The sequence below is a fragment of the Cnephaeus nilssonii genome (genome assembly GCF_951640355.1).
Source record: "Cnephaeus nilssonii genome assembly, chromosome: 17".
NCBI classification, from domain to species: domain Eukaryota; kingdom Metazoa; phylum Chordata; class Mammalia; order Chiroptera; family Vespertilionidae; genus Cnephaeus; species Cnephaeus nilssonii.
Genome location: NC_137088.1, coordinates 2,548,215 through 2,575,308, shown reverse-complemented (window position 1 = coordinate 2,575,308; position 27,094 = coordinate 2,548,215). Strand labels below are relative to the sequence as shown.

Genomic DNA, 27,094 nt, shown 5'->3' with positions numbered 1-27,094 from the left:
TGAGCCTACAGGCTGGGCCACACCCGGGCCGGAGTGGAAGCCTGAACTGCAGGACCATCACCAGCCGCACGAGCTCTTGCAGATGAGCTGCAGTTGCATCGTAGACACGACCTCCTTCGCAGAGGGAAGCAAAACTGCTTGACTTAGTGAACACTGTTCTCCCATCATTTTAAAAGAAAATTCCTCTCCAGGGGCACCTGAGACTTTCAGAGGCAGATTATCTCACTAGGGTAGAATGCTTGACTCTCGGCCAGAACCCTCTACTTCAATTACAGAGGCAGCCGATTTTCAAGGAAAAGTTTATTCCACACAAGGGTATTTTGAATGCCGAGTAAACAGCAGAATAGGAAATGAGGATTTTTTAGCTTGTTTTACACAGCATCTGTGAAAAGATGGCTAACATAAGTGTTTTTGTGTGATAATCAAGAGTGGTTAAGTTTTTGAGGGCAACTTAGCATTCCTAAGGCCTAACATCAACAACAACAACAAAAAAAAACCCTCCCCTCCCCAGCCTAGAGAAGACTCCTGGGGACAGGCAGTGAAGGGGTGAGATCAATGGCTGGCACCAGAGGCTTAGAGCGCCTGCTACACCTAAGGGCAGGGGGAGCCGGGCATGCTAACAGGCACCCCAGCGCCTCAGAGAAAACAGGTCAGTGACACAGTCACACGCCTCCTGTGAACAGGGAATCACAGAATAGAAAAGCTAAGCGTACCATCCAGAACCACATACAGGTAACACAAAGTCTATTTTAGAAGATGACTGTGTGTACTATTTTGAGGAGGTAATTATATGGTATTTGTTAAATAAAATAAGATAATGGTTAACAGTCATAGTAGATATGCATACAGAAAAATATTTTTAAACAAAGGTAATGATTTCCTTATAGAAGGGGAACCCATGATATTAGGAAAAAATAGAAAAGACATCTTAAATTCTGGCCGTTTATAGGCTAAATTCTCCTCTCACCTTACCCCATCATCACTGAAAAGCAAGCAGATGTTTGTGCCACACTGCCAGCTGGCCATTTAAAGACGGGGACAAGTATCAATGAAACATTTTGGAATTTTTTTCCATATAGTAAAACCAGTATTTGTTATAATTCACTATAACTGTCTTTTCCTTAAGACTGTTGCCAGCTACTTAAAAAACAATTACTAACAAAACTTCAAATATCTGTCAATTCAAAGATTCTTTTCAAAAACTGTAGTCTTTTAAAAAGTTACTAAAGATTATAATACATATACATGATATGCATATAGATAGTTTTTCCCCACAATACAAGTCATACTATGCATGTAGTTGTGAACAGTGAACAGTATTTCATTAACGTTCTTTTACATACAGAATGGAGAAGTAGGAGTAGTCCCTGTTTTGGCAGAATTCTAAGATGGTCCCCAAACTTGCCTCTTATGCAAATGTAGTGGCTTTCATTCCAATGATCAGGTTAGATTTTATGACTGACTGTGAAATGAGGGTTCTCTGGGTGAGCCGGTCCTTTCAAAGGGCAGCACGTTCGCGCACCAGGTGCAGAACAGGAAGTCAGAGATTCGAGGCCTGGGAAGGGCTCACTGCACGGCTGCTCCCTAAAGATGGAGGGGCCTTTCGGAGCCGGAGCCGAGAGCAGCTCCCAGCTGCCGGCCAGCAGCGAGTGGGGACCTCCGTCCGGCACCTGAGAACCTGCATCTTGCCAACAACCAGAGAGGCTGGAGCAGCCCCCCAGGCTTTCAGGCTAGACCGCGGCCGAGGTGACACTGGCTTCCGCCGGCTGATCCCCTGAGCAGAGCACCCAGCCCGCCTGGACGGACTTCTACTCTCCAGAGCTGGGAACTAAACGCAGTCATTGTAACCCATTACATCTGTGGCAATTGGTTACGAACAACAGAAACGAATTTAGTCCCTCAGTATTTTCAAAGGTTACACTATTACTTCTTTAGACTGCCTTAAGATATTTGCTATTACAAAATAACGATCTTACATGTATGAGTACAGTTTATTGGTATCAAACTGTTCAAAGTAACATGTACACAATTTTTAAAATGTGCTTCTGAAACCAAAAGCAATGACAGAAACATTGGAAACACTGGACTTCGTAAAAAGTAAAAACTGCAGTGCATTAAAGGACATCATCAAGGACGTGGAGAAACCCTCCAGAACGGGAGAACCGTGTGTGACTCACGGATCTGCTAAGGGTTTAGCATCCGGAAAGTATAGAGAACTTGCATAACTCAGCCGGCCTCCAGAGGAAGCGGGGCCTGGAGTGGCTCCTCGCCGCCGCCCTCGCCTTCGCCTTGGCGGGGAAAGCAGGTTCACCTCAGCCCCTGGCTGCGCCTCTCCCCCAAGCCCAGGCCAAGAGGCGCCATGGAGCCAGGCCCCCCTCCTGCCCGGCAGATGCGGTCCCCTCCCAGGCTGCAGCGGCACCGAGGGCTGCGCTGCCCTCACTCAGGACACACTGGCCTGCTGCCCTGCGAGCCCTCCCTCCGCGTGCAGAGGGCAGAGCCCGGCGTCCTGCCTCTGGAGCTGGGCCCCGCGGACCTGCTGCTCCGTGTTCCTCCTGCTCCTGTCTCCGGCACTGGACAGGTGCCTCCTTCTCTCCCTGAGGTGCCCACAGCCAAGACCGGGATTGGAGCCTCCACGTGGATGGAGGCGCAGGATAAAAACAGGCCACACTCGTGCCTTCAGGATACACCGGGATATGAGGCAAAACTGCCAGCTACGTGAGAGGAGTTACTGTATCTTGTCTCGCCTCCCCTGTGCGTCTATCTTCTCTGAAGGCCAGAGAGGCGTATGACCCCAGCTCTACCAGCTTAACCCAGAGCCTCAGCTCATCGAACCTTGAGTAGTTCTTACCTGATCTGCTTGCCTTCCCTCATGTCATACAAGGAAAAGAAGACGTCGGTGTCTTCCCCGATGGTGTTGTAGGTGAAGCTCTTCAGGCTGAGGAAGAAGTGATGCGGCACGGGCATCCGACAGGTTTCCCCATGACGTGGGCGCATTGTGTCTACCTAACGAGAGAGGCAAAACCCAGTGCTGTTTTACTGGTTCCTGGATATGAATCATAAATAGAAGGAAAACTAACTGACTAGCTCCCCGCACTGAGAGGTCCGGGTGGTGTGTTCTCTGCAGGAGGGCGCCGTGTCAATACACTGGGTCTGCGACTGGCAAATACGCAGCTGGGAGAAGCAAGCAGCGTGCCAGCGACAGGGGAACGGGAATTCCGACTCACGCGTGAGCGCAGTCTCCCCCGGGTCCCACACATCTCAGCTCTCCAGGGAACCATTCCCCGGTCATTTCCTGGGGATCCGGCCCTGACCTGATGCACTGACTTACACGGGGCGGTGGTAACAGTGACCATCCTAAGTGACATTTGGGTTTCCTGGCGGACTGATCACCCCAGCCTCTCAGTCTCCTTTCTTGCAGCTGCGCTGCGTGCAGAGCACAGAGGAGTGGAGCCTGGACAGTCTGCTCACAGGCCGGCTCCTGAGAGGAAGAGCACCGCACGAGGGAAGAGCCCGGGGCGTCCTCTCCTGGTGCCTCCCCGGAGGCCGGTGAGCCGCTTACCTGGGACGTGCTCTGCTGTACACTCTGCCGGCTAGACAGATGCTGGGGAGAGAAGGAAGAACACTTCACTCAACTGGGAGGGAACTTTCTATTAACCATCTTCTTTCCATATTTTAGGCATTCTGCTATGTCTTTTATACGTATGATCTCATTTAATTCTGATAACCTTGTTAGATAGATGTTACTCATATTTGGTTAACCCTTAGACAACCAAGGCTTAGCACAAGGAAGCCATTTGCTGAAGTCCACATGGCAAGGTGGTGGCAAAATCTGGATCCAGACCCAGGCCTCTCCAGCTCGGAGTGCCCGCCAAGTCACAGGAAGTGCTTGCTACGGGAGTTTTGCTTTGGCTCCGTTCTCTCCACACACTGCCTGTGCCATGCCCTGAGCTATATAACCCAGCGTTCCCAGGTCTCCACACTGGAGGAGGTGTAGCCTTGAACCTGAAGGGGCCCCCTCCCAGGCATCTCTCCATGCTGCTCCTTTGCTGCTGGCTGAAGTTAGAAGCAGCAGATTCCAATCCCAGCCACACGCAAGTAGGTTGTGAAACTTCAGAGAAATAAATCACTTACTCTCTCCAAGAGGTATTTTCCTTAACTGTAACAATAAGATAAAGGCTTTTGTTTTCCTCACAGGGGTATTATGAGGCTCAAATTTCAAACTGAGAAGCAGCATGGCATAGTAGTTAGGGACCTACGTCAGGACATCTGGTTTTCAATCTGGACTCACACCTGTGTTTCCTCATTTGTAAACTGAGGATAACTTTTTTTTTAAATCTTCACCTGAGGACAATTTTTCCATTGATTTTCAGAGAGACTGAGAGGGAGGGAGGAGAGAGAGAGAAATATTGAAGTGAAAGAGACACATTGACTGACTGCCTCCTGCACATACCCCAACCGAGGGTGGGGAACGAACCAGCAAATGAAGTATGTGCTTTTGACTGGGAGTTGAACCGGGAACCCTTCAGTCCAAGGACTAACGCTCTAACCACTGAGCAACAGGCCAGGACAAGGATAACATTTTGTGCTGAACTCAACATCATAGGATTTTGTGCAGATTAAGTTAGCATATACCTATATTTGTGAGTGATTGACCACTGTTATCTATGATTAGTATTCTTATTGGCATGCTTCTTTATAATTAGTTACTATAGAAAAGTCAGTCACATTTAGAAGTAACCCTTGCCAAAAAAAAAAAATGATTAGCTCACAAACATTAGGTCCCTGGTCTTAGTGAACTCAATAGTGAGTTTCTATTCTGTTTCCTTTGGGCCCTAGAAGTGTGAGGAAACGCTCATTTGGTGAACTGTTCCACATCACACAGGTGCAACGACTGGTTTCTGAGTAGAATGGTCTCATTTCTTTTCCAAATACATACATTTAACCCTAGATAAAGCTAACGTAAAATTAAATATTCATTTAAATGCATCACACAAGCTGTATTTGCTATTAAATATCCATGTGCATTGTTAGTTAAATTAGCAAGTTATTATTGACTATTAACATTCATTCATGGGATTACATGCCCAGGTTGCGGGCTCTATTCCCAGTGGGAAGTGTGCAGGAGGCAGCCGATCAATGATTCTCTCTCGTCACTGATGTTTCTATCTCGCTCTCCCTCTCCCTTCCTCTCTGAAATAAAAACATGTTTTTAAAAAAGTTTGCAATAAAGTTATCAGCCCTCTGTTCACCATTTTGTGTCCCAAAAAGGTACTTTCAACTCTTTACTGTGTTTTTTCCTAAAATAATAAAATATTTCTTTATGTCATACTTATAATACTCTCTCTCTATCCAATTTTCGATTTCTCTATTGTGGCCTCTTATAATGGAGCTGAGGATTATCGTATTTGTTTATATCTATCTGACTTCAACTATATGTGTAATGTCTCGCAAGTTTTGGTCAAAACTTGTTTATACTATTGTAACATTTAACTACTGTTCACCGCTAAGCCAAGTGGTGTCCTCCAACTACACTTCCTTTCTTCTACTGCTTTCTGCTTTTGTACTGGAGGTAACTCAGTTTTATTTAAATTATAGGGCCTTTTCCTATGCCCTCCAATAGCACTTCCCACCTGGGAAAACCGCCCGACACTCCATGACGTGGGCTTTCACCTGGAGACACCCCTGCTGGCGGCGCCTCTGCTCCCGCGAGGACCAGTTACTCTCCTGGCCACCTGCGACCCTGGGCCTCCCTCTGAAGTCACCCCGACATTCTTTGCATCTCTCAACTGAGTCAGAATTCCTTCCCTGGATGGCACATAATAGCGTCTTTTGGTTTCCTCTCATACTTTATTTTTTTTAATTGATTTTTTACAGAGAGGAAGAGAGAGAGATAGTTAGAAACATCAATGAGAGAGAAACATCGATCAGCTGCCTCCTGCACAACCCCTACTGAGGATGTGCCCGCAGCCAAGGTACATGCCCTTGACCGGAATCGAACCTGGGACCTTTCAGTCCGCAGGCCGACGCTCTATCCACTGAGCCAAACCGGTTTCGGCTCCTCCCATACTTTAAATAAATAATTCATTATTCAGTGGTTTCCTGAAAAGAGTTCTTAAAGAAAGAGATTTTTTTTTTTTTTGAGACTTTAAGTGAGCAAAATTTTCTTTAGGCTACTTTCCCATTTGATTGGTAATGTGGCTCAGTAAATATAAAATTCTAGGTTGAATTTTGTCCCCATCAGCATTTTAAAGGCAATTCTTCATTACTGCTAGTTTTCAATGGTGCTTTTAGGAAGACAAATGCTATTCTTACAACAAATCCTTAGTAGGTGACCCACTTTTCTCTCAGGAAGCTTTTCAGCTTTGTGAGCTGAAATTCCACAATTACATGCTAAATAGTTGTTCTACCCTTTCTATCTGGAGACTCGTACCTATTTTCTGGGAAAGTGTTTTTTCTAGCTGTGTGAGATCTAAGTGACATACAGCGCTATATGAATTTAAGGTGTAGGATGTGACGATCTGATACACATGTATGCTGTGAAATAAGCTAATTTCATTTCACGTAACCGCCTGTTGCTGGGTGTGAGATTTAAGATCTGCCCTTTTAGAAACTTCCAACACATAACACCCTGCTGTTACCCACCATCCCCGGGCTGTGCAGTAGATCCCAGAGCGCAATCCTCTTCACTGTAGAGGTTTGTACCCTTTGACCAACACCCCCACCCTCAGCCCCTGGCGATCACCATTCTACTCTGTTTCTATGAATTCAGCTTTTTCAGAGTCTACCTATTAGACCATAAAGTATTTGTCATTCTCTCTTTGACTTACTTAGCACAGTACTCTTAAGGTTCATCCATGTTGTCGCAAATGACAGGGTAACCTTCTTTCTTACCACTGAACAGTATTCCGTTGCATACATACACAGCATTTTCTTTAGTCATTCATCCATCAACGGACATTTATTTAGGGTGATTCTATGTCTTGGCTACTGTGAATATGCTGCAACGAACATGGGAGTGCAGCTACCTCACTGAGATCCTGATTTTAATTCCTCTGGATACATATCCAGAAGTGGGATTACTGGTAGTTATATTTTTTATTTTTTGAGGAATCCCCATCCAGTTTCATAGTGACTATACAAACTCACATTCCCACCAACAGTGCACCAGAGTTCTCTGCTCCATATCCTGGCCACCGCTCAGCTCTTGTCTCTGTGGTGACAGGCATTCTATTACAGGTGTGAAGTAATATTTCATTGCCGGTTTATTTTGCATTTCCCTAATGATTAGTGATATTGAATACCTTTTCATCTTCTTAAATAGAAACTTGTAATTCTTTCTAAAACTTTTAATTCTCACCAGTATACAGGGTGTTCCAAAAAAAAATGGTGTCCCCCCGAAATATATACACACTATGTCTGCGGCTTCTATTACATTTGAAAAGGAAGTGTATTTTAACAAGCACTACCTTTGTCATTACTCAAAGTGGTGCACTTCGGGGGCACCTGTGTGTTCCTGGAATATGTACATACTCCTTAAAGGGGTTTCACCCCGCCCCTTAGTCTAACCTTAACAGTCACCCGAGGTTTCTGACGTTTGTCTTACAGGAAAATTGTGTGCCTTTCATTTACTTCTTTTCAGTCAGCTTATAAAATGTGATCTTGGCCATTTGCCAACTCAATACATTTTTTGTAACAACCAAGGATTTAACAGGTTGTCTCTCTCTTAGAAATATTGACACATTATTTCCATGTTTAATCACTACATTAACCAATAACTGGCTCTTTTAAGCTTCAACTAGAGACAGAATTTCAGGAACTGGTGAAGGCTGAAGGAGCTTTGGCTCTGTTTGCCAGCAAAACCAACAGAGAAACGCCCATTGACATCACAATAGCCCAGCACCCTACACAGTAATTCCATTTAGAAAAGCAAGTGTGACACGCTGCCAGAATAAGGAAGACCCCTTAATTATTCTGGGACAAGGACAAAGGAACAATTTTATTTCATAACATTATTTCGTAACATAATTAGGAAAAACAAAGGAGAAAAATGAGGTGTGCAGGCACAAGCTACCTGCGTTAGATTTCTTACCATTTTGTAGAGATCAGAGACACTGATCTGGTCCGAATCCACTACCTCAAAGTCCTTCCGAGGCACCAGGTCCAGGCCCAAATGCCTAGAAAACAGAAAAACCACACTCAGCCGCAGTCCTCAGAGCGCTCAGCCTCCTGTACGTGCTGAGAGCCCAGGCCGCCAGGAGCTGTGGTCAGGGGCTCAGACCCTGCCTCAGGGCCACAGGCCTTTGGTAATACTTCACTGTGTTCACCTTTAGGTAAATACGTAGGGCTGACACACTTCTAGGCTCAAGCAGGCCCCTTGTGATGATAAGAAGGACTCATTTGATATCATCTTAACAGGTGGACTGTGTTCGTTAAGGATGGGTTTTCTATAATCATTAATAAGTCACGTTTATTATTTTTATTTCTCCCCATCCTACAAGTATGCTCAAGGTTCAGTCATGCATCACTTCCACTACCAAGAGAAGTTATCCAGGATCCAAGGAGATGTGTAATCCGAAGTCAGACACATAACAAGACCACCTGCTGAATATATTAAACGCAAAGAAATGGATGTTTTGGTGGAATTTTATCTCATTTTCAATTTAATTAAAACTGACAATGGGTTATAGTAAAGACATTACCACATATTAGCCAGTATCTTAAGAAACTTTCAACAGAAGTTTAACCAAGGAGTACTACTACCAAAGAACTCAATACTTGGGAGATCTGGTATAACTTGGCAGAAAGGAAGAAATTGTGTGATTAACCGTCGACCTGGAGGCAGTGTGAGACAGTGACTAACTGGACATAATCAGAACTCTTGGGTTCAAACATAGTACATAATTTATAGTCAATAAATGTTAGCTCCTTTCTCTCTCTAGAAAAACAGCTCTAAACCTGGAGTCCAGTGGAGCTGTGCACCCTGAGACTGCTTACAACAGTATGTACGCTTGTTCATTTTACAAGTGATCATTCAGAACGTTTTCCAAATATTCTGTAGTCATGCCACTGAAATCTTTTTAAATACAAAAATGAGACAAAATTTCATATATATTCTTTAACCACTAGAGGTCACAAAATATATGGTAGACTAATAGTAGAATTAAGTAACAAAAAGACTATGCAAATAACCCAATTAAAATAGGTGTTTTCAATATAAGAGCGTAAGGAAAACTCCAGATGGATCTAAGTCAATAGGGTTGGAATGGGTGCATGTGCTCTGAATCGGTGCACCGCACACAGTGATACCCATGCCAACTCTATCTTATTAGCACTCTGACACTCTTACCTTGCTTGTCCACTCAGCTGTCCACCTACATACCCATCCACTCACCTCACAAACCTTTCATGCACCGACCAAGTGCTGAATACAAGAAACACGGCAGTTTTCAAACAAATGTTGGTATTCATCAGGCTAACTCTCTTGAGAGCAGAGTGTTTTCCCTCGCCTAGAAGTCACTAGACCACGGCACCTTTTAGCTTCTCGATTTCATTATGAAATAAGAGAATGATTCACAAGTGATCGGATAAAATAGAGGACGAGTTCCTTCTCCTAAGACTGACTTCAATGGAGAGAGAGTAGTTTTCAAAAGCTAAGTTGGACGACTGTCCTCACTGGAAGAAGGGAGAGAGGCGGCACAGTGAGAAGCAACACGTGTTCACCACAAAGTCCCCTCGGAGGGAGGTCCCTGGCCTTTTCTATGGTTTAAGGACAGGAACAGTTAAGTGCAGGAAATGGTCAGCTTAAGGAGTTTCTCTATGTTCACAGCAGCCAAGCAGTTAGGAACATGGGCTCTCAGGTCATACTGCCTGGCTCGTATCTTGGCTCTTCCGCCAAGCCACACTGTCTTACCTGTTATCCTAGGTCAGTGATGGGCAACCTTTTGAGCTTGGTGTGTCAAACTTTGCCAAAAAACTGAGCATAACTCGGGTAGTGTGTCACTTTGAGGAAAAAACATTACTTCGCAAATGTTTCATCCTCAGGAGCAGCAAATGTTTCATCCTCAGCATGCGGCTGCCTCAGCGGCCGCGTGTCATCAGAAATGGCTATGCGTGTCAGTGCTGACACACGTGTCATAGGTTCGCCATCACTGTCCTAGGTTGTTGTAAGGATTCATCCAGGTAAAGCACTCTACACACTGCTGGCATTGTGAACTGGTACTGCTGTTATAACTATCATCAGTATGTGTTACATCATTAGCCAATATATGGCTTAAAGTGTAAGGATTGTGATCAGAGAGACGCAATGTCTGAATAAGACTCAAACAGATGGATACAAGCAGAAGACACACATCCACATACATCTACATACAGAGGTAGTACAGAGCTGAGTTTTCAAAAATGGTCCTACTAATTGCTTAGGACGGTGAACCGTCTTCAAAAATATTTAGGCTTCGCTTACCACCTGTCATTCATCACTCATTCATGCATTCCAATAACTCAATAAATATTTACTAGCACCTACTCTGTGCCAGGTGCATGCTGAACTAGGGGACACAGCAGTGAATAAGAGACATGGTCCTGGTTCTATATTCTTTAGGGTGTATCTCTCCAAGGGCCCTGAATCTCTACATCAAATTCTTTCAATTTTACATTTCTTTTTTCTTTTTTTCAAAATAAGATTTTATTCATTTTAGAGAGAGAGGGAGAGATAGAAACATCGATGAGAAACATCAACATTGATCAGCTGCCTCCTGCACGCCCCCGCCCCCCGCCCCCCGCCCCCTTGCTGGGATCATGCCTGCAACCCCAGCATGTGCCCTGACCAGAAATCGAACTGATGAGCTCCTGGTGCATGGGTCCACACTCAACCACTGAGCCACACCAGCCAGGCAGAATTTTACCTTTTTGTAAATGTTCTATATTCTATTTTCTATTGGGGATTCCTCATCTGCAAGAACATTCTCAAGTCCTTTCTTAAGAAGGGGACCATGAAAGAAAATGTCTCAATTCTTGAATACTTCAAAATAGCTTTATTTGGCCCCCACTCTTGATTATAGTACAGTTGCTCATCTCCCAACATAATTTTGAAGATATAACTTCATCATATTCTAGCATCCAGTGTTACTGATAGAACTTTTGAGGCCAATGTGACCCTTATTCTTAAGACTTGTTTTTCTGTCTGAAAACCTTTTAGGATCTTCTCATCAGCCCTGGGATACTGAAATATCTTCACGTGCCTTGCAGTGGGTTTTGGGTTTTTCCTCATTCATATTAGGTATTTGGTGGGCCCTTTCACCCTGAGACTCCTGGTTCTTTGGCTCTGAGAAATTTTCTTCTATCATTTCTTTGGAATTTCTTCTTTATTTGCCTTTGTATGGTTTTTTCCCCTGGAAATTATAATGTCTGATGTGGGACCCCCCTGGCCTAACCCGCTTGTATTGCCCTTCTTTCTTCAACCATTTCCCATTCTTTTTTTATTTTCCTAGTGACAACATAAAATTATCTTCCTAAATGTTTTATTTTAGAAGTCACATACTCTGTTCCTTTTTCACAGCATTTTATTCTACATAATGGATCTTCTTGATTCTTTTGGAGGATACTCAGAGATTTTTTAAAAGTTCAGTAGATGAGTGTATTAAAAAACTGAGGTACATCTACACAATGGAATACTACGCTGCTATAAAAAGGAAGGAACTCCTACCATTTGCAACAGCATGGATGGACCTGGAGAGCATTATGCTAAGCAAATTAAGTCAGTTAGAGAAAGATAAATGTCACATGGTCTCCCTCATTTGTGGAATATAATGAACAACATAAACTGATGCACAAAAATAGATCCAGAGACAGAGAAGCATCGATCAGACCTTCAAACCTCAGAGGGAAGGCAGGGGAGGGTGGGGGGAAAGGGGAGAGATCAACCAAAGGACTTATATGCATGCATATAAGCATAACCAATGGACACAGACACTAGGAGGGTGAGGGCACGAGCGGGGGTGGGGTGGGGGGGCCATATGGGGATAAGGACACATATGTAACACCTTAATCAATAAAGAAAAAAAAATAAAAAAGTTCTTACTCATCTCTGATTCTGTCTGGGGCCTGATGACTTCCTCTGAGCTAGGCATTTTGTTTACCCTGATTCCCGCCTCTTCCCTATGGAAGGATTTCTGCAAATATTTGCTAATTCTGGACTGTCCACTCAGACTTCCAGTCCTTAGAAGTGCGGGGAGTTTTCTATCCATGGGCGGGTGACTAGCAAACTTCTCTTTTTGCTAAGTAGAAGGGATTTGGTCATCACACTTTGAAACCCTTAAATGCCATAATACGGAAGGCTCTACAATAAGGTCCCAGCTCTCTCTTGTTGTCCAGTTTCCTCCCAGGCAGCTGGTCTTTGTATTTGCTAGTCTGCAGTCAAAACACTGGCTACCAGGCATTCTCTCATGGTGGTGGATTATTTCTTTCACATACTCTCAACAAATTCCCCTTTTTTTATGTTCAAAGGCACACTCCACCCTCCATGATTCTGGGAGTTACAAAGGAGCAGCTCCTTCATTAGCTAAAATTTCCCCCACAAATACTGGGCTTCCTCTGTCACTAACCCTCCAACTACTTTGTAGAATGGGTTCATATATCTCATTTATTGCTGCCCCCCCATTCTTTTTATTTTCTATTATTTCAATGATGTCTTGAGAGGGAGAGGAGCTAAAGACTTGTACTAATATACTTAAGATATATGTATATCTTAATAGGAAGTAAACTGGTCACTTCAAAGTTCAATGGACATGATTTTAGGAGAATGAGACAAAAGTATCTGAAAATTATATCAATTATTAAGTCTAGGAAGAAATAAAATCTAAATACTATTTACTCTAGCTTCCCATAGCAAAGTCTTAGAATTGTACTTGTATGGCAATAGCAAATAATCACACCCACAAATACAGGACTATATTTGAATGAAAATTAGTTAAGAATATTCTGAAGTACAGATGTAAAAATTCCCATTTGTAGTATATGCTTATTTAGATGCACCAAATTCACATTTATTAAAAAGGCACTAAAAGATAAAACAAAAGCATATTCTGATTCCTGAGGTCAATAATCAAGGAATTTGAGCTGGAAGAGACCTCAGTAGATCATGTTGTCCAATCTGATTTTCCAGAAGTTAAAATGGAGGCTGAGAGAGTTTCAGTGAGTAGAGCCAATGAGTGTCCTTTGCTAAACTAAAAAAAACGACAACTCATAGCAAAATGGTCAAAGCTTATTGTAGTAGCGAGTATAATAATGACTTTAATCACTAAGAGAAGCTACGATTAAGTACAAACTCCATGAGGACTGAGTTATTGTAAATAAAACTGAGAGATGCCCAAATAACAGACATACTTACTCATTCCCCCAGTCCAGTCGCACGGTGATGTGCCGCTTAACCTCCCGCACCTGATCCTGAGTCAGGTGACCAGACAGTAGCTGCCTTCGAAGGTCAATAAGTTCATTCATCACATGGCGTAGTTTGTAGAAAAGATCTACTTTGTGTTTCTGAAAGGGCATTTTTGGTGTTGGGTGAAATAAAAAATGGACATGGAAAAGGAATGAAAAAAGAAAGAGAAATAGTTAAACTATGAAAAGTGCTCATTTCTCTAAACCTCTAAAAAAGGCAATGTAAAGAGAAGTTCATCTAAGAATCTAGAAGTCCTTAGTTCATGCTACCTAAAAACCTCTACGCAGTGACATCTAACGAGTACTACAACTGCCCTGGGCCGTGCACAGTGCTGTTTATCTCCACTCCATCCTGGACTACTCATTTCCCGTAAATCAACGTCACTAACTTAACCGGAATGGGAAGCTACACAGGAGCCGAGATCTGTCTGCTCTGACAGAAGGTACTATCCTGTAGCAACAAAGATCCACCCATCCAGCAGCATCCCTGGTTTTTCCAGGAGGAATACTCAGCTGGGGGAGGGAGAGCGAGAATCACTTGCCCTATTTAAAGGCACCAAATAAAGCCGCGGTCTCTGGAGGAACATTCACGCCCGGTTTCCAGGCCTCGTCTGGCTTTAATTAGCTTTTGTAAACAGTATGTGTCCCTAGTGTCTCAGATGCCTCGTCTTTTTAGTTTAATAAAAAGTGTCACCTTCATAAGAGTTAAGTGGGAACCTTTCAATGAACTTACTGATGTCATAGTGGCTATACTTATAAGTAAAAAATGTAAGTGCCATGACAGTAGATGCTTGAGCAAAAAGATATACTTAAGAACATAGATTTTAAAATTTTTACTCACAAATGAAATTTTTACTCACAAATGAAATTTTTGCTCACATATGAAATTTTTAGGTTTCTGTTTGTATTATAGGGAAGCATAATTTTATATAATTAAAATTCTTGGAATGTAACTTATCTGAATAGAATGCTTTTAAAGACAGATCAACCTATACTAGTGATTTTCAACCGGTGTGTCGCAAGAATGTTTAAAACATGCAATATCTGACTATTTAACAGGGGCACTGGCGTCTTTTCCCTTAGATTGTCAAATACAAAAATGACAACAGGCAGCCCAACAATAGCTGCCTGTGTGAATGAATCAAAATTATACCCATTTTCTTTGTCAGATAAGCATAAAATATATTTTTGATGTGCCACAGAATTTTAGTAATTAGTTTATGTGTGTCATGAGATGAAAATCATTGACATACTATTTGTTAGTAAAATCTCTATCTGAGATTTCCCCTAAAAGGGGGCTTGCCAAAATAAGCTTGATTTAAGTGGCTATAAATAAAATTAATTATACACTAAGTTACAAATGTTTTTGCTTTGTTAATTATAAAGCAAACTGGCTATGTTTTTAGATGGCAGTGATCTCACGACAAAAGTTCAAAACATCATACTACTGAGAAATCACCTAATGAAGCACTAGACTGAAAGGTCCATCTTAAAGAGAAATTATTTTTAACTGGAAAACCTAAGGAATCATGTACTCTAACCATTTCAAATGGCATTCTGGCCCTTCTTTGGTCCATGAACACATGAAGAAAAGTGAAGCACCCTGATGGGCCACAATGCTGGCAGAAGGGCAGAATTTACCAAGTCCCGCCAGCTCTAAAAGCAAGGCCTAAGCAAACAGCATCACCTGGCGAACTGAGATCGTGAAGCCAAGCAGTAAAGGCAATGCGGTTTTGATAAAACAGGGCTACCTATCTAAATTTAAAATACAAAGTTAGAATTATTATTTTCCCATGGAACCACATGTAATAACCCACTGCATATGTGCATGAGCATTTATTCGTTCACTCAATTACAAATGATCACAGAGCAGCGGCTAAATGCTACCATTTTGTTGTGATCAGAAGTTCCTACTCCTGTGTTCATTCCACAGAGCAGAGATGGACAGAAGGAAAATAAATAAATGATGGTGGTAAGTCTAAGAAACAGCAGTGAAGCAGAAGAGGGACAGTAGGTAGCCATGGTGGGCGCCGGGGGCAGGGGAGAAGGTCCTCCTTCAGGCAGGGTGGCCAGGGAAAGGCTTCTCTGGGAGCTGAACTTAGAGTAGAAACATAAGGAAAGGAGGTGACAGCATGTGAGAAAACGGGGCACGTTTTAGAGGCATAAATCAGCAAGAGCAAACGCCTCGATGTGGAAGGGGCCTTGGCGTGGAGGAGAGCAGTGCCCCCAGGGCGAAGCAACCCAGGGGAGAGGGGTGATGATGCAGTCAGAGGCCACAGGAGCCAGAGGACGCAGCCTGCGTGAGCCATCTTTGGCTTTTATTCCAAACAAGATGGGGAGCCACTGGAATTTGCAGCGGAAGAGTGATGCGCTATGACTTAAGTCTTGAAAGCATCACCCTGAGTGCTCTGTGGAGAGGAAACCATGGGAAAGAGGAGCGCAGGGGTCCCAGTGAGAAAGCTCTGGATTGCAATGATCCTCAGAAGGATGGCTGCCTGGGTGAAGGTCAGACAGTGGTGCTAACAGTGGAAGGGCTTAGTTGTGACATGGCAGAGCTATCAGCTCGGTTGATAGGTTAGGGGTGGGAAATGAATGAAGTTAAAGATCACTCCTTTTCCTGGCCTGGGAACACATCTGCAAGAGGGAAACAGATTTAACCTGGACGTGCTAATTTGACACTTGACATTTAGAGGTCAGAAAATGGAGAATTATCTAACAGAGAAAACTATGAGGGAGGAGTAAGCAGGGAGGAGAAAGAAAAAGCAATATTGAAAACAGGATTTTAAAAAGGACTTTGTCAAATGCACTGAGAGATTAAATAAAATACAGACTGAGAACTGGCCGCTGGATTTGGCTTTGTAGTGCCATCACTGACCTCTACAAGGGCAGATTTGATGGAATGAAGCGAGTTCATGAGAGAACAGAGCATGGATGAACCTAGAGGGTATAATGCTAAGTGAAATAAGTCAGTCAGAGAAAGACAAACATATGATATCACTTATATGTGGAATTTAAAAAAACAAGTTAAGTAACAAAATAAAAACAGATTCATGGAAACAGACATAAAACTGATGGTTGGTTGCCAGAGGAGGGGGTGAGAAGATGGGTGAAGAAGGGGAATGTAGTTTAAAATACTGGGACAGCTGCACGGTAACAGATGGTGACTTGACTTAGTGTGGTGATCACATCACTAGGTATATACCTGGTAAATGTCGAGTCACTATATTGTACACTACATTGTAAACTAATGTAATAATGTGTACCAACTACATTTAAATTTTAAAAAGAAAATGAAAAAGAAGAAATGGAGACAGAGCATAGACAATTCTTTTGTAGAATTTTCAGTAATTGGAGGCAAAGAAATGAGGTAGCAGAACAGGGCTGTGTGATCAAGGGAGAGAATTTCAGGCTATTTGTATGCTGAAGGGAATGATTTAATAGAGAGAGAAAATTTGATGATGCAGGTGCTAAATTCCTGAGTAGCCAAAAAGAGGTGGGTCCCAGGTCACAAGAGGAGGCTCCGCTGAAGCTGGATACCCTGCATTTTGGCACGAAGAGGAAAGGCACAGGATGTGGCAAATGCCACAAGCAGTTGGGAGGTTTGGTGACAGGAGAACTGTATTTTTCCTCGGTTGCTTTAGTCTCAAGGAAATAAAATGCAAGGCCGTCAGCTGAGAGGGAGAGGGGTGGGAGCGGGTGCCGGAGTCTGAGAATAGAGAAGATGTAAGACAGTTTCATAGAGAGTGCTAACACACTCAGCAGGGGAAAGGGAGTTCAACTGCCAGATCTTTCGAGATTTGTGAGCATTAATTAAAAGGTTGCGTTTTTGTTAAGCCAAGTACATCTGACGCTTGAACAACATGGGTTTAAACTAGGCAAATCCACTTATACCCAGTTTTCTTTCAATATTAAATACCTACACATTTCCAACCCATGAGTGGTAGTCCATGGATGTGGAGGGCCAACTGTATGCACCGACCTCCGCCGCTTTACATGGGGAACGTGAGCATCTGTAGATTTTGGTATCCGTGAAAAGTCCTGGAACCAACCCCTGAGGACACTGAGGGACAACTAAGTTTTGGGGAAGTCAAAGTTATACACAGATTTTCAACTGTGCTGGGCGTCAGCACCCAGAACCGTGTTGTTCAAGAGTCAACTGTATAACGTATATGATACTGAAATATTACATACATGTGTATATGTTCACACACCGTTCAAGGAGAGCAATCTGGAGACTGGCCCCAGAGCACACGGTTTACCTAGGATCACCTGACGCCACCGGCCAGCTGGGCATCCCACTCAGGCTTTTCCACTGAGAGGCCTGCTCCTCAGCAGATTACATAGCGGTGTGACGAGGCAGGGGTAAGGGTTAGCTTTCCTACACCATCATCCCTAGCTCTTGTCACTGCTCAAACAAAGCAGGGGGGGGTAAGTGTAAGAGGGAAAGAAATCTGTAGCCCATCTTAGCAACACGTTCAGCTTCTCCAAAAGCTCATAGTCTAATATTTGTCAAGAACAGTCACAGACTATTTGGGAAACAGTCCGAAGAATCAGCAGAAACTATAACTTTACGCTGCAACCATGTGCCAAGTAGAATGTGCCTCTCATTGTGCAAGAATCTCTGGAACTCAGCAGAAAAAAATCGGAGGCTTAATACTCCCGATTTAAAAATTATTTTTACTGAACTGCATGTAACCCAATGTGGGAGAGCGGCTGTGCTGCGACGATGCCTCTGAATTAGCAGATGAGCACCACTGTAGAGGATGCATCCTAAAGCACGCCACCTTTATGTAAAACTACGTATTCATAAAGGTATGCTGGTATGATTACAAAACTCTATTTAAGAGAAAATTACATCAAAAGTAATGATCTCCTCAAAGAGAACAAATGTCTTGCCATTAGTACTGAAAACTTTAGGTGAAAATCAATTTAATGAAAGTTAAACTTTACATCTAAAATTCAAGTTGTTAAGGGAAGATTCCCAGATGTCTCCATTTTACCTCTTACTTTCGAACATTTACTTTATATGGAGGTAGATGGTTTATTTTCTCATTTTATTTCTTGTTAACAAAATAACCATTTTAAACTTTAATTTATTTAAAGTTCTCCAAAATCCCTTTTCTTAAAAACTGCTATTAATAACCAAGTCTCTTACCATAAGTTACCCTCTAATCCTACTCAAAATGTTTGTGTTATACCACAAAGCTTTAGTGCTCATCTCAGTGTAATATAAAAATATCTCAACTGCAGTTCCTGCAACACTAATGACCTTTCTGCTACAAATACCTTTAAGTCCAGGAATTTAAACTTTCATTTAGGTTGCTGAATTACATAATTAGCAAAGGCTTGAAAATGAGTTCAAAAGAGAAAATCCTGCGAAACAAAACAATCTCTAAATCCAAGCTATTTCACACTTATCTCTACGTACAAATTTGTAAGAAATACAAATGCAAAAAAGCAATGTGAAAATTACTTTTAGACCAGTGATGAATTAAATGAATTAAAAGAGCTGATGAATTAAAAAAGACACTGCCGTTGAAGCCTGTGTCGTCAATAGGCTCATATCCTGGTGCCTTTCCCACACTGAGCTCCCGGGTGCCTTTCCCACACTGAGCTCCCGGGTGCCTTTCCCACACTGAGCTCCCGGGTCCAAAGCCAGCTTTCACCTCCGGGAGGGGAAACAGGACCCTCCCTCAGCCCAGAAACACTGCCAGCTGCTCCTCTCCTCCGTGACAAGCTGGGCCTCTCCTAACCACTCCACAGTCATGGCCAGCAGTGAGTCAGCACTAGCCCCACTCACAAAACTCTGTCAATATTTTAATGCTTCATTCTTAATTAGGAATAGGAAATGCCCCCATATCATGAACAAACAGAAACAGTATTAGGAGTGAAAGAAAATTTCAAATAAAAGAGTATTTTCAGGCAGCACAGAGGTTATGTATTACGTCCACGGAGTAAGAACAGGATATAACAGGAGATAAAGATCCAGAGCCCACAGGGCTTTTGGAGATTAGGAATAAGAGAGTTGTAGTTAAAAGCACAATCTAGTAAAAAGGATAGGAAGATGAAGAATTCTGCCAGAAAGCAGAAGAAAGAAAAGTGATACAATAAATAAATGGGGGAGGAGATATAAGAAAACCAGTGACTCGTTCTAAGAGGGCCAATTCTGAAAGAGTTATGAGGAGAGAAAACTACGAAAACAAAGGCGAAGCTGTCAAAGGAACGCCCAGGACCGAAGGAAATGAGTTTCTGGGGGCAGAACACTCGGCGGAGCAGCATGATCAATGAAAAGGGTTACAACTACGGAGCATCGCTGTAAAATTGCAGCTGACACTGAAACCTTCGTGGAAAATACCTTGTCACTAACAGCCAGGAGTGAGAGTAACATGGGCTTCTGAAAGCACTGGGACCTGGACAGTAATGAAGCAGTGCTTTAAAGCTTCTGGGCTGTATTTGTAACCGGGAATTTTATGTCAAGCCAAGCTACCAACCAAGGGTAAGGATATACTCAAGACATTCCAAATATGCAAAATCTCCAAAAAACATAATCTCCCACACACACTTCTCAGGAAGGTATGGCGAAAGTGACTCATCAAATGAGGAAATAAATCAAAAATTAAGATGACACTGGTTTAACCCAGAAGACCAGGGGACCTAGGAAAAGGGCAGGGAAACTGCTCAGGCCAGATTAACACAGATGCTGGAGGGCTTTATCAGGACATCGCTGAGAAAACCATTAAGCTGGCAAAACACCTAGAATGCTTTAACATACTCAAAGGGGTTTTCATTTCTCCAGGTCAGGACGTACAAAAAAGAGGAAACAAAACAAATGAAAAGAGAAACAATTATTAACTATTAAAACAACAAGGTTTCCCTGGCCAGTGTTCTCAACAGTTAGAGCATCAGCCCACGCACTGAAGGTCTCGGGTTCGATTCCCAGTCAAGAGTACACACCTGGGTTGCAGGTTCAATCCCCGGCCCTGGTAGGGGTGGTGCAGGAGGCAACCAATCGATGTCTCTCTCACATCAATGCTTTTCTCCCCTCTTTTCTCTCTTCCCCCTGTCCCTTCCACGCTTTAAAAAAAAACAAACAAAACAAAACAAAACAAAAAAACCACACCAAAATCAATGGGAAAATTATCCTCAGGTGAGGATTAACAAAAACCAGAAAAAAAAAACACCACATACAACAAATAAATGTAATCTTATTTCACTATGTGGCTCTGATATAAAATTAGCTATACAGGCATAGTAGTAACTGCATATTGATTTAACAAAAAAACATGTAACTATTTGTAGTGGAGTTAGGGGAAGAGCATTTGAGTATAAAGAACATTCAGAGCTGAACTCTCATCTTCTCATCTTACTGGCAATAATCTGAACGACTGCTGATAAAAGTAAAAGAAGACAGTGCCAAAGCAGGACTGTATTTGAACATGAAAAAGACAAAAATCATAATCACAGAAGAAATACACTCATAACAGAGACAATGAACAAATGTTGCAGACTTTGCTTACCGTGATCAGTCATCAATGCCGATGGAGACTGCAGCCCAGACATCAAGAGGCGGCTGAGACTCGGAAGGGCACAATGAAGAATGAGGAAAGAGCACTAAGAGCAAAGAGGTATCATAAGAGACCAGGCCAAGACCATGCACACCCTCGTGTTCCAGTCACGATGGACGGATGTGAGGCGTGCACAGTGAGTAAGGCTGACGGAGGGAAATGGATTCAGTGGGAATATGGTGCTGGGAGAGCTCTATGGAGACCATGGGCCCTCAGAAAGACAAACAAGTGGGTCCTAGAGCCAGTTAAGCCTGAAACATCGCTGGAGGCAAAAATGACAAAACTTCAAGCACATCCTAAGGCAGCGGGGTTCTTTGGAAAAAAACAATAATGCTGGGAAAAACAGAAGGCAGCAGGAACAGAGGAACAAATACGAGGTATTTGTTCAGGATTCCCTAAAGGAGCCATAGACATGATCCACAGGAGCTGAGCAGGGCTGCTGAAGACGGGGCAGTGTGGACCTCCCTCATTCACAGAGTCACCAGGAGCCGACACTAATATACATGTAATAGAAGGCCACTAAATGAGCCCTAAAATTGTACAAATCAAGATAGACATTAAAACAATGTTATTTAGAAATGGGAATCTCCGAATAACTAACTAAAAGAGCTAAGTAAAATGGGTGAGCAGTGGAAATAAGGAATGGGGAGAGAGAGGAAAAACCTCTCCCATGAAAGGCCCTCACACACACACACACGAGTCTAAGTAAGACTGGGAAACTCCGAACAAGATAGGGGATTATGTCAGTGTCAACATCCTGGCTGTGACACTGTAGTCTAGTTTGGGAGATATTATCACTGAAGGAAACTGAGTAAAGGTTACATAAAATCTCTCTGCATTGTGTTTGTGTTTTTTTAAATTGATTTTAGAGAGAGGGAGGGAGAGAGTGATTGAGAAAGGAAGAGATCAATCAAGACATTGAGAGAGATAGAAAAATCCATGTGAGAGAGAAACATCAACTGGTTGCCTCCTGCCACATGCCCCGACCGGGGATTGAACCCAAAACCTGGGTATGTGCCCTGACCGGGAGTCAAACCCACCACCTTCTGGTGTATGGAACGATGTTCCAACCAAATGAGCCACCCCGGCCAGGGCTCTGTATAGTTTCTTAAGACTGTGAATCTATAATTACCTCAAAATAAAAAGAAGGGAGACCATAAAATAAGTGCTCATCGTTAGAATGACTTGACGTTGTAAATAAATTAAAGAACCTCCAAATTAGTGCCTACATTCAGAGCTATTCCACTATAAATTCCGAAGATATTTTTTAGAAAGGCACTTTGTAAACTCAAATATAGTATTTATATAGATGAATTAAGGCCCACAAGCAGACACACCAACTCTGGAAAGGAGGAGAAAGAAGAAAAGACACGCCCTACTAAATATTACGATTTACTTTCTCATATATGAAGACACCCCACAAAGCCATTTGATAAAAACTGACGCATTACAGACAACAAAACGGAGAGCCCAGAAACAAACTCGTATGAGCAGCTGGCATATGGCAGAGACGCATTACAGTCAACGGGGAGCAAACAGCTTGGTTAGTAGGTGGCGTGGGGAAAACTGGCTTTAATATTGAGAAAAGTAAAGCTGGAATTCCAGATTTCCCTCTGGAGAAGGAATTCCAGATGGTAAAGTCATAAATGTGAAAGGTGAAATTATGTAACCAATAAAAGAAAAGGTAGTAGGAGTACCTTCTCGACTGAGATGGGATAAGATCTGTTAAACAAGGGCCATGGACAGAAAATCAGAGCTCCCCTTTAATTGAAAGTTTAAATACTTTGGGACCAAGAATATGTTAAAATAAAATGATATTAAATGTTAGGAAGCTGTCATTCTAACAATACTGCTATTAATTAGATGAGAAGCAAAACAACTGATAAGATTTGAATTATTAACGTCAGCATTGGCCCTTATTTCAATGACAGAATCAATCTACTTGCATCTTACAGAAAAGAAACCATGTCATGTTATGATTATCCATAAAAAGTAGATTTAATTCATCAGCAGTATCACTTTCAAATACAAAGGAGAATAAACAAAAGTCTGTTTTGAAATTATACCTAAAAATAGTGCTGGAAATGCTCCTAGTTCATTTTCATTTTCTCTCTCTCTCTCTCCCCTCTCCTTCTCCCTCTCTCCTTCCTGCATTAACAGCTACTGTCAAAGACCAGTGACTAATACCCACACCTGTTATCACTATGCTCTATGCTCTATAACTAACAGTGAATCAGCATGTGCCCAATTTCTTAGCTCTCAGATATTTGGTAGGAGATCTATGCTCAACTACTCTTCTTTCCCACGTTAAAAAGAACACAACTTCTCTGTAGCATTCTAATGGTCACTTTTCACTTACCTAGATTAACTCTCTTTCTCTCTAAATATCCAGTCTTAGAAATGACTGACTTACATAGTTGGTACAATACTGTTGTTTCGAACAAATACATCAATGGTTAAGAACAAGGAAGAATAATAAAAAGTCAATGTTCTTTTACATGGTAAAATAATGTCTTAATCCACCCAGGCTGCCATAACGAAATACCAGAGACAGACTGACTTATAAATAATAGAAAGGTATTTCTCACAGTTCTGGAGGCTGGACGTTCCAGATCCGGGTGCCCGCCTGGCCAGGTTCTGGTGACGGCCCTCTTGGAGGTTGCAGGCTGAACTTCTTGCTGGGTCCCCACATGGCAGGTCTCTTTTAAAAGAGCACTAATTCCACTCATGAGGGCTTCACCCTCATGACCTAAGCACCTCCCAAAGGCCCTGCCTCCTGATACCATCACATTGGGCATTAGGTTTTCAGCATATAATTGTTGGGAGGACATAAACATTCAGGCCACAGCAGATAATGGTTTATCTTCATGAGAAGAACCAAGATGGCGGCATGGGTAAATGCCTGTACTCACCGCCTCCCACAATCACATTAAAATTACAACTAAAATACAGAACCACCATCATGCAGAACTGAAAGCTGGCTGAATGGAAGTCCTACAACTAGAGAAGTAAAGAAGAAAGCACACTGAGGCTGGCAGGAGGGGTGGAGGCTAGGAATGGGCTGGGCTGGCACCCACGTTTGCAGCTTTTTTAATCGGGAGGGAGACCGTCTCTGTGGAGGCCGCCTGTGAGGAACAAGGGGTCCCAGCCACACACCAGACCCCCAGCCCAGAGTTCCAGAGCTGGGAAGAGAAGTCCCCATAACTACGGTCCGTAAAAACCAGCAGGGACTGTGGCTGAGAGACACGGAGGCTGCTGGAGACCCAGGTGTTCCTTTTAAAGGGCAGGTGAATGAATGTACTCAGACTCCACACCTCTGAGCTCCAGCACCCAGTGGCTGTGGGGGACCCAGACACATACAGGAAGGAACCGGACTGTCTGGCATCAGGGCAGAAACTAAGGGGCGGCTTTCTCCCAGACAGGGGTGCTCACAAGGGTCACTGTTCCTGTGCTGGGACCTCCCTTGTTGCAGGGCTGACTGGCAGCCATTTCTGAGTCTCCATCAGCCTGGAGCACACTGTCAGCTCTGCCCTGGGGATTCCCTGAGCCCCGCCCCCCCCCCAATCCAATTTGCAGCCCCACGCAGGCTGTTTGCAGCAGCTTTTCCAGATGAATGGCCTATCTTGGTTTAGGCGCTAAAATCTCTCAAACAAGATGCAGCTGATGACAGCGAGCCCCAAACCTATCAATAAAAGGCCCAAGACCCAGCACCAGCACCAGCTTGCATTGCTTCACAGCTGGGCCTCACCTTCTGCACAGCAGCTTTCCGTAGTCACAGCTGGTCCTCATAGCCAATTGGCCTGGAGGTCAACTCCTCCCAGAGATGCCAACAGCAATCAAGGATCAACTACAAGACTGTGCACACAGCCCACACAGGGGCACACCTAGAGTGCCCAGTTCAGGTGACTGGGGAGGCTGAGCCACTGAGCTCTACAGGACACCTACTATACAAGACTACTCTACCAATTCCAGGAGACATAGTAGCTCTACTTAATACATAGAAACAAACACAGGGAAGCAGCCAAAATGCAAAGACAAAGAAACATCACAAGTGAAAGAAATGGAAACAAGTAAACTACTGGGTACACAGTTCAAAGCCATGGTTATAAGGTTATCAAGGATCTTGATGAGACTTTCAAGGATCTTAGTGAGAATGCCAAAGACATGAAAAAGGACCAGTCAGAAATTAAGCATATACTAACAGAAATAAAGAACAATTTACAGTGATTTAACAGTAGAGTAGATGATTCTGAGAATCAAATCAACGAAGTGGAACACAAGGAAGCAAAAAACACCCAGTCAGAAGAGCAAAAAGAATCCAAAAATATGAAGATAGCATAAAGAGCCTCAGGGACAACTTCAAGTGTACCAACATTAGCATTATGGGGGTGCCAGAAGGGGAAGAGAGACAGCAAGATATTGAAAACCTATTTGAAGAAATAATGACAGAAAACTTCCCCTACCTGGTGAAAGAAATAGACTTACAAGTCCAGGAAGCACAGAGAGTCCCAAGCAAGAGGAGCCCAAAGAGGCCCACACCAAGACACATCATAATGAAAATGCCAAAGGTTAAACACAAAGAGAGAATCTTAAAGCAGCAAGAGGAAGGCAATTAGTTACCTACAAGGGAGCACCCATATGACTATCAGCTGATTTCTCAATAGAAACTTTGCAGGCCAGAAGGGAGGGGCAAGAAATATTCAAAGTGATGAATAGTAAGGACCTACAACCAAGATTACTCTACCCAGCAAAGCTCTCATTTAGAATTGAAGGTCAGATAAAGAGCTTCACAAAGAAGAAAAAGCTAAAGGAGTTCATCACCACCAAACCAGTATTACATGAAATGCTGAAGGGTATTATTTAAGAAGAAGAGAGAGAAAAAAAAAGTGAACAATAAAATGGCAACAAAAACATATCTACCAACAAGTGAATCTAAAAATTAAAATAAACAAACATGAAATCTAATGAACAAAATAAACTGGTGAATAAAACAGAATCAGAGGCATGGAAGCATGGAACAGACTGAGGAATCTCAGAGGGAATGGGGGAGGGGGGAGATTAACCAAAGATCTTACCTATGGACATAGACAGTAGGGGTGGGGCGAGACCTGGGTAGAGGGGAGCAATGGGGGGAGGGGGACATCTGTAATATTCTCAACAATAACGATTTTTAAAAATGGTTTAGCTTCCCACATGTATGACAGATGCTGCTAAAATAAGCTGAAACTACTGGGGGAATAATTTTTAAACTGTAAATTATCTTCAAGAAAGAAAACCAGATTCCTGTACCAACGTATTTATAAGGGATAGAACGATTGTCAGCTTGTCACCACTGCATTCTAAGGCATAACACAACACAGTTCTTTAAGCACACAATACACATTTGTACTTAATGAATAAAAAATGAGACAAAGAAAAAATAGGTTCTATGAGGTATTTTAATAAAATTAACCACAAAATGTAAGTTCTATCACTAGGCTGTAAAGGTCATGAAGGCAGGTAATTGTGTCTATTTCATTGACTGTTGTATTCTAGAGATTCAAAATATTAGATAAAAAATGATTAATATTTCTAGAATGGAAGAATGAACAAAAAGCTCACAAGGTCTTCCTATAGGAAGAAAATTATAGAGAAAAGAACAAGGAAATTATTATCACAAAAGATAATGGTCATTCAGCAGAGAAGGGAGCAGAAGGGGCTTCTAAATTACTGTCAATGTTTATTTCTTTTTTTATAAATTTATTTTTCAATTACAGTTGACCTATAATATAGTAGTTACAGGTATACAATGTAACTTTTATATGTATCTAACGCATATGTAATTGCAATCCCAAAACAGAAGAGAGAATACAGAACAGAAGCAATATTTGAAAATTTAGATTTTTTTCAAAGCCAATAAAAGACATCAAGCCATAGATTCAAGTAGTGCTGAGAACTCCCAACATGGCTAAAGATATTTAAAGGGGGACACAAAGAGAGGAAACCAAGAAGATTCTATCATAACTGTGTATTACACACCCAGATATAAAATATTCAATACTTGTAAGTAATTCCTTATATTTTTATGCTGCAGTCAGAAAAATGCACATGCAATG

The 27,094-nt window shown here is 42.5% G+C and overlaps 1 protein-coding gene across 9 annotated transcripts in view; it reads right to left on the bottom strand.

The window, feature by feature from the left end:
• DOCK3 (dedicator of cytokinesis 3) overlaps positions 1–27,094 on the bottom strand; it is a 175,967-nt gene that overhangs the window by 93,465 nt on the left and 55,408 nt on the right. For 7 of the 9 annotated variants that reach the window (XM_079794397.1, XM_079794396.1, XM_079794399.1 and 4 more), the window contains exons 6-9: positions 13,385–13,533; positions 8,090–8,174; positions 3,560–3,601; positions 2,849–3,003 (exon numbers count right to left, since the gene is read on the bottom strand). In XM_079794397.1, coding sequence (XP_079650523.1) covers positions 2,849–3,003; positions 3,560–3,601; positions 8,090–8,174; positions 13,385–13,533 — 431 coding nt within the window. Of the gene's footprint in view, positions 1–2,848; positions 3,004–3,559; positions 3,602–8,089; positions 8,175–13,384; positions 13,534–27,094 lie in introns of those variants that run through there. The other 2 variants (XM_079794403.1, XM_079794404.1) reach the window with 2 other exon arrangements.